General features: G+C 41.3%; 1 protein-coding gene across 2 annotated transcripts in view; it reads right to left on the reverse strand.

Annotated features, from left to right (window-relative positions):
• AASS (aminoadipate-semialdehyde synthase) overlaps window positions 1-12,832 on the reverse strand; it is a 79,179-nt gene extending 66,347 nt beyond the window's left edge. The window contains exons 1-3 of one of the 2 annotated variants that reach the window (XM_040259522.1): window positions 12,738-12,832; window positions 5,089-5,313; window positions 2,104-2,280 (exon numbers count right to left, since the gene is read on the reverse strand). In XM_040259522.1, coding sequence (XP_040115456.1) covers window positions 2,104-2,280; window positions 5,089-5,298 — 387 coding nt within the window. In that variant the 5' untranslated portion in view covers window positions 5,299-5,313; window positions 12,738-12,832. Of the gene's footprint in view, window positions 1-2,103; window positions 2,281-5,088; window positions 8,014-12,737 lie in introns of those variants that run through there. The other variant, XM_040259521.1, reaches the window with a different exon arrangement.

Raw genomic sequence — 12,832 nt, forward strand, 5'->3', positions numbered from 1 at the left:
AAATTAACTGTAGTCTCTGTTTAGTGAATTTGAAAATAGTAAGAATGTATTCTGGATGCCTATATAAAATACATTTTCCTCCATCTAGTCAAGGCTATGGTTTTTCCTGTGGTCATGTATGGATGTGAGAGTTGGACTGTGAAGAAGGCTGAGCACTCAAGAATTGATGCTTTTGAACTGTGGTGTTGGAGAAGACTCTTGAGAGTCCCTTGGATTGCAAGGAGATCCAATCAGTCCATTCTGAAGGAGATCAGCCCTGGGATTTCTTTGGAAGGACTGATGCTAAAGCTGAAACTCCAGTACTTTGGCCACCTCATGCGAAGAGTTGACTCATTGGAAAAGACTCTGATGCTGGAAGGGACTGGGGTTCAGGAGGAGAAGGGGATGACCAAGGATGAGATGGCTGGATGGCATCACTGACTCGATGGACGTGAGTCTGAGTGAACTCCGTGAGATGGTGATGGACAGGGAGGCCTGGTGTGCTGCGATTCATGGGGTCGCAAAGAGTTGGACACGACTGAGCGACTGAACTGAACTGAACTGAACTACTGCTTTTACTGTTCATGAAATTCTCCTGTCCTCTGCCTATTGTCAAATGCTAGTTTAGTTTCTAACAGTCTAATATCTTCACTCCAGGACTTAGACCTTGGACTTCTCCATCCGCGCTTACTCCCTACCCTCATCCAATCTCATAGCTTTAGATACCTTCTGGTCTCTGACAACTGTGTATCAGGACGAGCTGGCTTCCTGAATTACAGATTCACATTCAGTGGCCCACTCAGCTTCTCCCCTTCAATGTCTAATGGACAAATTAAACTCAACAGGCCCTAACCCCAACTCTCGATCCTTCTAAACAAGCCTGTTCCTCTGGCAGTGGCATCATCTCAATCTAAGGCAACTCCTTTAAGTTACTGAAACCAAAATCCCTTAAGAGTCAGCTCTGACTCCTCTCTTTCTCTCACAGTCCACACTCACTTCATCAGTGATTCCTGTGGGCTCAGACCTCTAAAATATACGCAGGTTTTGTCCACGTGTCACAACCTCTGCTTCTGCCACCTCCGCGCAAGCCACCATCATTGGCAGCCTAGCATCTGGACTAGTCCAGACTAACAGTCTTATTAACTGTGTTCTCCTCTCACTTCCAACTATTATTCACACAGCAGGCAAAAAAAAAAGCATCTTAGAATATGATTTTCTCTAATCTTCCACTCAAAAAGACTGTCAGGGCTTTGTATTACTATTCTCTTAGCTTAGCTGACTTTGCCCAGGTGGGTATGGCTTGATCCTTCATCTCCAAAGGTTTGCTCAGTTCCAACTTAGCGATGAGGCTCTCTCCAGCCATCCTATTTAAACTAGCATTGTCACCTCCCCTGGTGCCCAGAACTCCTTTTTTTCTACTGTATCATATTTACCTCCATTACATACATCACCAAGCAATGTGTGAGGTGTCATTTATTTACCATCTGTCTCCTTCCACTCAAATATAAGCTCTGTTCATTGCAGTAATCAGTGTCAGACACAGTGTAGGCACTTGGTAAATACTTGCTGAGTGAATACTCTGTAATTTAAATAGATGCTAGTTTTCCCACAGTGTTAATAATCTCAAAAAACGTTTTTTCTTTTTTTCCCTTATGAATATGTAAAAAATAAATGTAAAAATAGTCTCCAGTCCAGTTGTGGTACTACACAGCAACCTCAGTCAATTTGCTTCACCTCTCTGGGCTCCATTTGAAAAATTAGGGTGGTGGGTTGTATGATGCCTAAGGTTCTCTTCAGCTCTAAAATTCTACTCGGCCATATCTGACCAACGAACCTTATAAATTAATGATCATTTGGGACAAATGCTTCTATCATTCTTTCCATTTTAGAATACAAAAGGAATGAAATATGTTTGAGTCTTCTTTTTACGACCCTGCCCCGCAGAGGAGCCCTAAGGGCAGCAGAACTATTCAAGCACCATCTTACAGATCCTCTTTCCTGTTGAGGTCAATAACATGACGTATTTCCTAGATGCTAAAAGAAAACTAAAACTCCTCTTGACCGTTAAAGGCAAAAAAAAAAAAGTTTCAGTGTTAACGTTTATGAATATTGCCCACTAAATACCTGTTTTAGGATCTCATCCAGCAAACCCATATTGGCCTCCTGAGCCTTTATTGTGTGGGAGAAGAATGCATAAGTCTTCTTGGGCATTAATTTTTCCTCTGGTGGTCTTTTAACTCCCAAAATTAGACAAGCTTCAGAAATATCCTCCTGGAGAATGCCACCAGCTTTGACATATTCCTGGGAATGCAATTTTGATTGAAAGTTATTCCCCTGATTTGTTGTATTCATATTTTCTTTACTAAATAAATTTAGCAGTTAAAGACACAAACTTTTGAAAGAATAAAACATAAGGAACAAATAATGGAAAAACTACTTCTAAAATTCTTACTTGCTGACTAAAGATGAATTTAACATGTTTGACTTTTGCAGCAAAAATAAAAATCAGAAAATTCAGCACATAATTTTATCTGAAAACAGTTAATAGCCACTAACACACTAGAACGTGTGATTTAAATATACTTGTAAAATATATTTTTTTCAACAATGCTGTGAAATATGAAATGCTAAATAGTAATTTATTGTTGTTATTGCTGTTTAGTCACTAAGTTGTGTCTGATTCTTTGCAATCCCACAGACAGGAGTCTGGCAGGCTCCTCTGTCTGCAGAATCTCCTAGGCAAGCATACTGGAGTGGGTTGCCATTTTCTTCTCCAGGGGATCCTCTTGATCCAGGGATTGAACCCATGTCTCCTGCATTGGCAGGTGGATTCTTTATCACTGAGCCACCAGGGAAGCCCAGTAATTTATTACTTGGGTATATTTTTAAAAGAAAGACATAAACCTGCAACATTTTCTTTTCTTTCTTTTTTGGGGGAGTGGGGTTCAATTAGTATTTACTATTGTCCTACTCTGTACAGTGAATTGTGATAGAGATGAGATAAAACCCAAAGAAAGACAGACAAGGTTCCTCCTGTAAAGGAGCTCACAAAATATTGTAGAAAGAATCAGAGACACAAGGTATTAGGTTGAATTCTAAAGAATAGTATGATTATTCTTACTTAATATGAATAATCATTACTTAATGATAATTAGTATGATTATTAATAATCTAAATGATATATTAATTTAACAGATATTGAGATAACTCCCAGGAGAGATGATGATGGAAATATAGAAATTTAAATTAATCTAAAAGGCTGAGTAGGATTTGGAGGAATAGAGATAGGAAATACAAGGTGGTAATACCAGTAAGAGGCATTGAAGAAACACATACAAATATGGAGATGGGAAAGTAAGATGTTTAGGGCATAATAAGTGAATCAATTTAGAAAAGTAGACTGAATATTATCATTGTGAATATTAGCTTTATTAAATAAAAATTATTATCATTTATATTTATTAATAAATTACTGTAAGCTTTGCTAAGCTCTTTGGGTGAATTATTTAATTCTCAAAACTCCCATGAGGTAGATGCTATTATTATCCCCATTTTATCAATGAGAAACCCGAGTCTTACACATTAAACTGAGATTTCATAACTAGTACATACAGGCAACAAAGAATTATTTCAGATTTTTAAATAAAGGGGTAGCATGATCCCAGGGACGGGGAAGCCTGGTGGGTTGTCATCTATGGGGTTGCACAGAGTCGGACACGACTGAAGTGACTTAGCAGCAGCATGATCCAGGCAGAATTTTTAAGGCACCAGAGGTGGCAGTTAAATAAAATGAAGATAAATCTAGTTAGGAATCTACCTGAAAGGAAAGCATAAATCTAGAGGAGAGACAGTAAAAGTAATAAACACGTTCATGTCTGGTTTCTCTGAAAACTATCTGCCCATTTATAGTAGACCAGTTAAATACATCATGATAAATCAGAGAGCAATAATAACAGAGTAATTACTACATAGACATTGAATAGAATGAAGCTGATTTCTATGAACTGACATGGATAGATTTCCAGGATATGCCTTCAGTTCAGTTCAGTTCAGTCACTCAGTCATGTCCAATTCTTTGCGACCCCATGGACTGCAGCCCACCAGGCTCCTCCGTCCATGGGATTTTCCAGGCAAGAGTACTGGAGTGGGGTGCCATTAACAATAAACCTAGTACTGTTCTAGATTAAAAGAACTAAAGATACATAATAATAAATTCAATGAACCTTATTTAAACCTTGCTTAAAATAAAAACCATAAAAGACATTAGGGACAATGGAGGATTTCAAATGGGTATGTGTGATGATCTTGTGGAATTATTAATTGCTTAGGTGTGAAAATGAAACGACAGTTATGGTTATGTAGGGAGACGATTTATTCCTAGGAAATACATGCTGAAGCATTTAGAGATAAAGTGTCATTGCAACATATTTTCAAATGGCTCACAGAAGAAAAACCATGTGCATGTCTCTAAAGTAAAAATAAAAGTTAAATCTGTGTCATAAGATTATGGTGAAGAATGAAGAGAGTGATGAATGTGAGGTGACCGGCAAGGTTAGGACTCATGAACAAACTCTACATAGTAAAGCATTTCCCGGAGACGTTGGTCTTCCCAGTCCTAGAACCAGGGCCTCACATGAAAGAATGATGGGAAGGGTGTCATCCCTAAACTGGAGAAAGCATGGAATGAGTGCAAACAATACTTACTGGCTAAACTCTGGGCTCAAGAAAGTATTCTAACTAGAAGTCTCCTAACTATACGATCTCACTACAACCGAAGTAAAAATACTGTTGTGTTGTCCTTAAGTGACACTAGTAAATGTTTTGAGCTTCCCTAGTGGCTCAGATGGTAAAGAATCCACCTGCAATACGGGAGACCTGGGTTTGACCCCTGCGTTGGGAAGATCCCCTGGAGAAGGGAAAGGCTACCCCCTCCAGTATTCTTGCCTGGAGAATCCCCAGGGACAGAGGAGCCTGATGGGTCGCAGAGTTGGACACAACTGAGTGACTAAGCACAGCACAGCTAACATTTTAGGTCCACTCAGATGCTCTGTAATTTTCATACGTAGAGTCATTTCACTTTCACATATCTTTACAAATTGGAAATATTACCTTATCGTGAATGGCTCGCCGATTGGAAGGCTGTATTAAGACCTTGTATCCCAGGTTGGTGATCCCTTTGACGTGCCGGGGAGCCAGAGGAGCCCGCCTTTCCCAGGCATTCACATCCTCCCGCCTCAAGGCCATCACTGCCTTGTGGTGAAGCCCTGTGGAGAGGCTGGGGCTCAGCCTGCCCAGTTTGGTTCTGGACACTCGCAGCATCTTGAAACCTGGTGACTGTAAAGACATTATAAGAGCAGGACAATGAAAGGCAGGAGGGCTCACAGGTCAGTTCTGGTCTCCTGAGAAATCTGTTGTAAAATCTAACCAACCCAGGTGGTAACAGATTCAAGGTGGAGAAGGGAGAGGGAAAACCTGGATAACATTACAGTGTTCCTTTACCCAACCAAAACTGAACTTTCATAAACAAAGGTAAATCCAAAATTAAAAAACAAAAAGTTCCAAGCACTGACAGGACACTAATCAATATTCGCTGTGTCAAAATCATGTTTTTAAAATATATGCTTTATTAAACCATATATTCAGCACAAAGGTTTTAAGCAAGTTAATCTACAAATACAGGAAGATCATTTATACCAATTTTAATGATGAAAAATTTAGAATCTTTTCATAATGTTCAAGATCCTTGACAATCCAGCTCCAACCTCTTTCCAGTTTAATCTCTGATCATTTCCTAACCTAGTTCTACTCAGTGTGTTTTACAGCCTGTTGTCGGTCACTGAACTGCTTTTTACTGGTCCAGGATGAGATGTGTACAGAAATAGAAAGTAGGCACTTAGAAATCTTTATATGACAGGATCATTTTTTCTAGTAATTCATTGGTATTGAATTTTATAAAAGCATTGGTCCTGGCAGATTGGAAAACAAGACAAACATGTTTTCACCATAGGTGTTAGAAGCTGGAAAGCATACCCCTAAACCCCGGCCCCACCCGACACCCCTCAGCCTCACTTCGCTGACCCTGTTGTTGCTTTTCTTCTTTCCAATCTGTCCTCTACCCTACCACCCCTCCCTGCTATTACATTAAACCCAGACCTGTCTTAATCAGTTCTCAGACTGCTGTCCCAGATTATATAACTCTATTCATTTGTTCAATTAAGAAATATTTACTAGAGGCTTACTATGTGTCAGCAGAGAGTAAACTGTACAAAAATATTTAAAGCATAAATACTAAACAGTTTTCAAATGGGAACATAAACTTAGTAGTCAGAGGTTATTTCAGATCATTTGGATGCTAAGCCTTGCTTTTCTATGTTTAAGGTTGGCATCAAAATATAGATACTAAATGATCTTACATCTTCTAGAAATTCCCTAGCATATAGCAAAATTCTTATGGAACACATTTCTGTTACATCAGACTGCAATCTCTAAATCAGACCCACCTTAAAGAAAGGGAAGCTTTGTCCAAACAATGGAACATACAAGTACATTTCCTAGAGGCGAACTACTTATCACCCTAGATAGAAAATGTGTAGGATAACTCACAACACAGAGTGAAAGAATAAAGCAAACAGCAAGGAGTCCAGCTAAGAAGGATTTAGAAGAAGGGCAGGGAGAGAAAACACAGCACACAGCAAGTAAACAGTCTGATCATGAGGAGTTCAGGCTAACTTTTACTCAGGCCAAATACAGATGATCAACATTTCAGTAAGACTGTTACATACTCTATCTAAGGCTTTGATTTATATATATATAGCTTTGTTTTTAAACAGACTATGTTAACTCCAAGCCCGTAACACTTATTCTCCCTCAAGCCAAAGGAAAATCTGCAATATTTCATAGAACTTGCAACCATATGTTTACGAATGAAATCAGTTCCAAAGACAAGTGATTTTTCTCAACATACTGACAAGCCCACAGTCTCATCTTCCCAGCAGCGGTTATATCTCACATACCATGGGTGACCAAGTGATCCTAACCTTCTATACTTAGTAGCAGTTCTTGGCATAAAGATTCAGAAACCTATCCAAGTAATTCAGTCTCTCTCCTCAGCCCAGGTTTGATTTAAAACCACAGCTTCCCCTTTCTCAGAAACACTCTTCTGCCTTTTCCTCTTCCTCCATACCTCCTTTGTTTGGAGTCAGGGGTATGGTGTGGGAGTAGAGACACAGACATATATACTCACGTAATATACACATATGTGTTTGCAGAGGCAGACTTTCCTGGGGAAGAGGAAACGAAAGTAACAGAGGCTGACCTTCTCTGTTTTATTTAGGAAACTACTTTCACTTTCACTTTTTGTAGGGAATCCCAATTCTCAACACTTTGTTTTTAAAGAACTAGAACAATAGTTACCACTGATTTAACATTATATGTCAAGCAATATGCTGAGCACTTTATAGACAGTATTTCATTTCCTCCTTGTGGCAATCTAATTAAGCAGATACTATTATTCTCATCATTTTACAGATGAAGCAACTGAAGTGAAATCTGACTAGCGGTGGTTGCTTTTAAGCCAGAGAAGAATCCCTAGGTTAACAGTTAATGCTAGGGATTCTTCTTTGCCAAAGCCTGCAAATCCACACCTCTTATATCTGACACATGTTACTCTTGCCAGCTCAATTCAGAAAGAAACAGATCCATATGGTATTGGCTATATGACCAGTTCTCCCACAGCATGGGGTGCCTCCATCAACCCCTTTCCTACATGTGACCAAAAATCCATCCTAAGCCTCAGCCAAGGTAAATTTTAAATTTCTGGATGGTTAGTAAGGAGACGATTATAGAGAGTCTGATTATATCAGTAACGGCTTGAGCCTTGAACCGTGCTCTCAAGTATAGAACTTTCTGGGACCACCATTCATTTCATTCTCAGGTCATCAAGAAATATGTAACAGTGAGACTTTCTGAATTGCTCCAAGATAGAACATGCACAGAGTTGGACATCATTGAGCAACTAAACTGAACTGAGGGTATTATGACTCATTAGAAAAGACCCTGATGCTGGGAAAGATTGAAGGCAGGAGGAAAAGGGGTCAACAGAGGATGAGATGGTTGGATGGCATCACTGACTTTATGGACATGAGTTTGAGCAAACTCTGGGAGATAGTGAAGGACAGGGAAGCCTGGCGTGCTGCAGTCCATGGGGTCACAAAGAGTTGGACACGACTGAGTGACTCAATAATAAAATACAAAACAGAGTTAGGCTTGGCCCCTTCTAATTTCTGTTGCTTTCACTGGGATATGTAAAAAGGATTACACATTCTAATAAAGAAAATTTAAGGCCATATCATCTGTCTCTAGCCCCCAATCAGAAATGTGCTCTTTGTCCATATATTTTAGATCTTTGAAATAATTCTACTAGAATACAATCCAGTGACTCACACTAAAACCACCAAATCACAGGGGGAGGTTTCTCAATGTCAAGTTGTTTGCATATAATCAGGCATACATTTTGGTTAAATTTAGAGTGACTAAGGATAGAGTAGCCTTCAGTTGACTAAAATAAATAAAGGGTGAGAAATGCAAATGATTTATACTCTCACTTCCAGTTTATTCAAAACATGCAAGTGTATTTAAAAAGCCACGATTGGACTTCCCTGGTGGTTCATTGACTAAGACTCCAAGCTCCTACGGCAGGGGACCCAGGTCTAACCCCTGGTCAGGGAACTAGACCCCACATGCCACAACTAAAGATCCCACATGCCGCAAAGAAGATGGTAGATCCCGTGTGCTGCAACTAAGACCCGGCACAGCCAAATATATAAATATATTTTTTTAATTAAAAAAATAAAAAATAAAAGCCGTAGTTTTCCAGGAAGCCCTGATACAATAAAGGCAAGCAACTGCATGACCATGAGTCTTCGCCCACACTACATATTTGGCATCCAGACCATAATGATCCTGAAAGGTTCATAAGAGTTCCAAGTTAACAGAACACCTAGTGATAGCCTAAAACTCCTCCAAGTACCTCCCAACCCCAAGGCTTGTTAGAACAGGGCTTGAACCAGGCATGAACATGAGGCTTGAACAACACTGTCCTGCATACTTCTATTTCCTGTTGCATAGCTATATTCTTTTAATGTAAAAATAGTTACAAAGTGAAAGTGAAAGTGAAGTCTCTCAGTCTGTAGGAACCTTTGGGACCCCATGGAATATAGCCTGCAGGCTCCTCCATTCATCCATGGGATTTTCCAGGCAGGAGTACTGGAGTGGGTTGCTATTTCCTTCTCCAGGGGGATCTTCCTGATCCAGGGATTGAACCCGGGTCTCCCACATTGTAGGCAGACGCTTTTACCATCTGAGCCACCAGGGAAGTCTGGTTACAAAATAGTTAACTAGAAGTAAAAACAAGTAGACTTGGAGGTTAATTAACCTGATCTAATTTATCAAGTGTTCTCAAGTCCATCAACTACCGTCTGAGCCACCAGGGAAGCCCATTAGCTACTCAAAGTCATCCAAAGATAATACCACCCACCAGTCTCCCGGTCTCCAGCCTACAAATGTAGCTTCACTGAGATGGAATGCAAAGTTAGTTCTGAATTGGAGTCTTATCCACAATGTTTATTTGCTTAATTTGTCCCTTTGTTAAACTCTATAAATTCTTTGAAGAAATGAATTGTTTTCCTCATCTCTATATTTCCAGTAACTTCTCTACAGGAGAACTTAAATATTTGGTGAAAGAATGAATAAATAAATGAGCAGATTTAAATGAATGCCATAAAGACCAGTGAAGCAAACAAAATAAACTCATGAATAAGAACAGGGATTCATATTTACCACTGGCCCAACAAGGCTCAAAAAAGATCTAATCTCTTGTCAAGATCTCATAGATCAATGAATATTATGAAATACAAATAAAAATGGTATTAAAATCCAGATCTGGTTGCTGAGACATATAACTAGATATGGGACTCCTTCCTTGACTTCAGTTTCATAATTCAAGCTGGAATATAATGCTAACATCCTTTTCAGCTTTAATATGCTGATTCTATTAAGTATAGTATATAAAGGATGAGATGGTTAGATGGCATCACTGATTCAGTGGACATGAATTTGAGCAAACTCCCAGAGACAGTAAAGGACAGTCCATGGGGTCGCAAAGAGTCGGACACGACTTAGCAGCTGAACAACAACAACATTAAGTATAGTAGTGATTGGACACTGTGGATTACAAAGGCATTCAAATTTTAGAACATAAATAGGCACTCTGACTCATGAAGATACAGCCAAAGTACATAAACAGGGAAACAAAATACCAAAAGCACTGTGGAGAAAGACAGGATATTCACCTAAGTTACCTGCATTAACGGCAGTGACCAGGAGCCACAAATAGGAGGGGGATACCTCACAAAAAATTCTGACTACTCTCCTCCATAAATGGCCTGGGTTCCTCAGCTTCCCACTTACTCAAAGACCTTGGTGAGTAACTTAATCTGTCTGTACTTCACCTGCAAAATTGAGAAGTTTACTTGCACTAATAGTCATAAAGTGCTGAGCACTGCCTTACATGTCATAAACACTCAGTAAATGCTAAGCAAAAGGCTGCAAGGCTGCCCTCTCCTCAAAGGTAAACACAGCCATCCATTACCACTGACAGTGGAACATCACTTTCCCTTCCTCTGGGTCACACTGTGGGGAGGCCTTCATAATGACTCCATGTTCATCCCTCCCTCTTCTTACATTTTTAGAAAAAAAAAATTAAAAAGCCCAGTAAGCCTTCTCTTTACCTTCACCTTTCAGGCATGAGGGTTCAAGATAATAAGTTATCATTTTAGTACTATATTTCATCACATTTAAATTACATTTTTTTTCACATTTTAGCATCCTTGAAAGGAGGATACATCTTATAATCGACTGTATCTTAATTCTGTGAATATGGTAATAACATTGTTGGTTACTTTCCATTCCAGATATACAGCATTTCTGTGATTCCATAAATTCCATAGAATTTTTTGTGGCCTCACCACAGAAACTTGTCACTGTTTGTAAAGAATATTTGGAAAAAATGAAAATTTTGTGTTAAATGGGATTGGTTACCCACCAAAGATCATTTCCAAAATCCTGCTAATGCTTAGAGGACTGGTTACTTATGGTATACATTTTCAATTACAAATAAATCAGAGTTCTGATGATGCTGTCACCAAAAACAAGCAAGGCTGATAACAAATAGGATTTTCTGGAGAGTGGGAAAGTCACTTGGGGACATTGACTTAAACCTTTGTCCTCCTAGCTCATTTTGCAGAAGGGCCACCAGGTTACACAGCTAGAACGTCCTATGGCCCATAAGTTCACTCCTCTTTATAGCAAAAAAGGGGGAGAGGGAGTGAGAGGAGTTCACAACACACACACATATATAGAAGCAGTTCACACCAAGTGTCATGGTTGGTTTTTTTTTGTTGTTGTTGTTTTTTCAATATAGAGTTTATGAAAGCCATATGTCAAAGTCAATGAGAGTTCACTCCTGTGCACAGCTAGGTCGCAGTAACCAATTACATTTTCACAGCCGAATAACTGACGACCCACAACATCAAAAAATGCTCGTCTTCGTTCGAGTTACTAAACACACTCTCTCCCTCTCCCCACGCCACAAGCCACTTCCACTCTCCTTAAATCAGTACCTGGAAAGCATATCGCTTCCAGAAGTGCCCAGGGCATTTAGCCCCATTGAGTTAAACAGGGTATTTAACTGCTTCTAACCGCGCCCCCTCCGCGGGCGAACTCTCCAACTGGCCCGCACAGCGCCTGCGGGGTCTCAGAAATTCAGGAGACGCTGATATCCAAACATTCAACTTTCGCACTTTTCCTGTCTGTCAGAGGATGGAAGAGCCTGGTGGGCTGCAGTCCATGGGGTCGCACAGAGTCGGACGCGACTGAGCGACTTCACTTTCACTTTTCACTTTTCACTTTCCTGTACTGGAGAAGGCAATGGCAACCCACTCCAGTGTTCTTGCCTGGAGAACCCCAGGGATGGGGGAGCCTGGTGGGCTGCCGTCTATGGGGTCGCACAGAGTCGGACACGACTGAAGCGACTTAGCAGCAGCAGCAGCAGAGGATGGAGGGGGATGGCCCGCATCCCAGAGAAAGGTCAGGTACACATGGCCAGTGGGAATAAGTTTGTGATCCGAATTTGTTTAAGCAGGCCAGGGGCTGAAAATGTCAACCAGTAACTGCGCCGAAAGAAAGCTTGGGGGTGCGAGCGTGCTGGGCCGGAAGGGCAGTGCCCGCCGCCATCCGTCAGCCACCCGCCGCAGCCGCCTATCTAAATAAGCACACAGTCCGAGAATTAACAGAGGCTTTGTTCTACAACTTCAATACTTTACTCCTCAGCAACCGCCCCCCACCTCAGCCCTAGCCAAAAATGAAATCCACATTGTCATCCCTTCTCCTGCCTATACAGCAATTCCGGGGCTGCGCCCACTGCCCCCGACTTCCCACCCCTCGTCCGCAGGGAAACGCTCGGAGGGAGGCCTGGAGAGGAGGCCCGAACGCTCTTCACGCTCTTTCCCACTCTTGTCCCGGCAACGGCCGGCGTCCGCGGAGCTCCCGGGTCCCCAGCGCCGCAGGGAGGAGTAGGCAGAACACTCGCCCGCACCTCCCGGCGGATAGGCAGAGCCCCGCTAGCGGTCTCCAAACTCATCTCACAGGCTGAGCCCACTGCCCATCAGCTCAGCTCCTCCCGGCACCCCACCCGCCCTCACCTCGTCCGGTCCCCGCCGCCTTTGAGCTCCCGGGCCCGGGGAGGGGAGGCTCCAAATTCCCAGCCGAAATTGGGATGCAGGCGGTGAGGAGGAGG

The sequence above is a fragment of the Oryx dammah genome, unplaced genomic scaffold, assembly GCF_014754425.2.
Source record: "Oryx dammah isolate SB20612 unplaced genomic scaffold, SCBI_Odam_1.1 HiC_scaffold_18, whole genome shotgun sequence".
NCBI lineage: Eukaryota > Metazoa > Chordata > Mammalia > Artiodactyla > Bovidae > Oryx > Oryx dammah.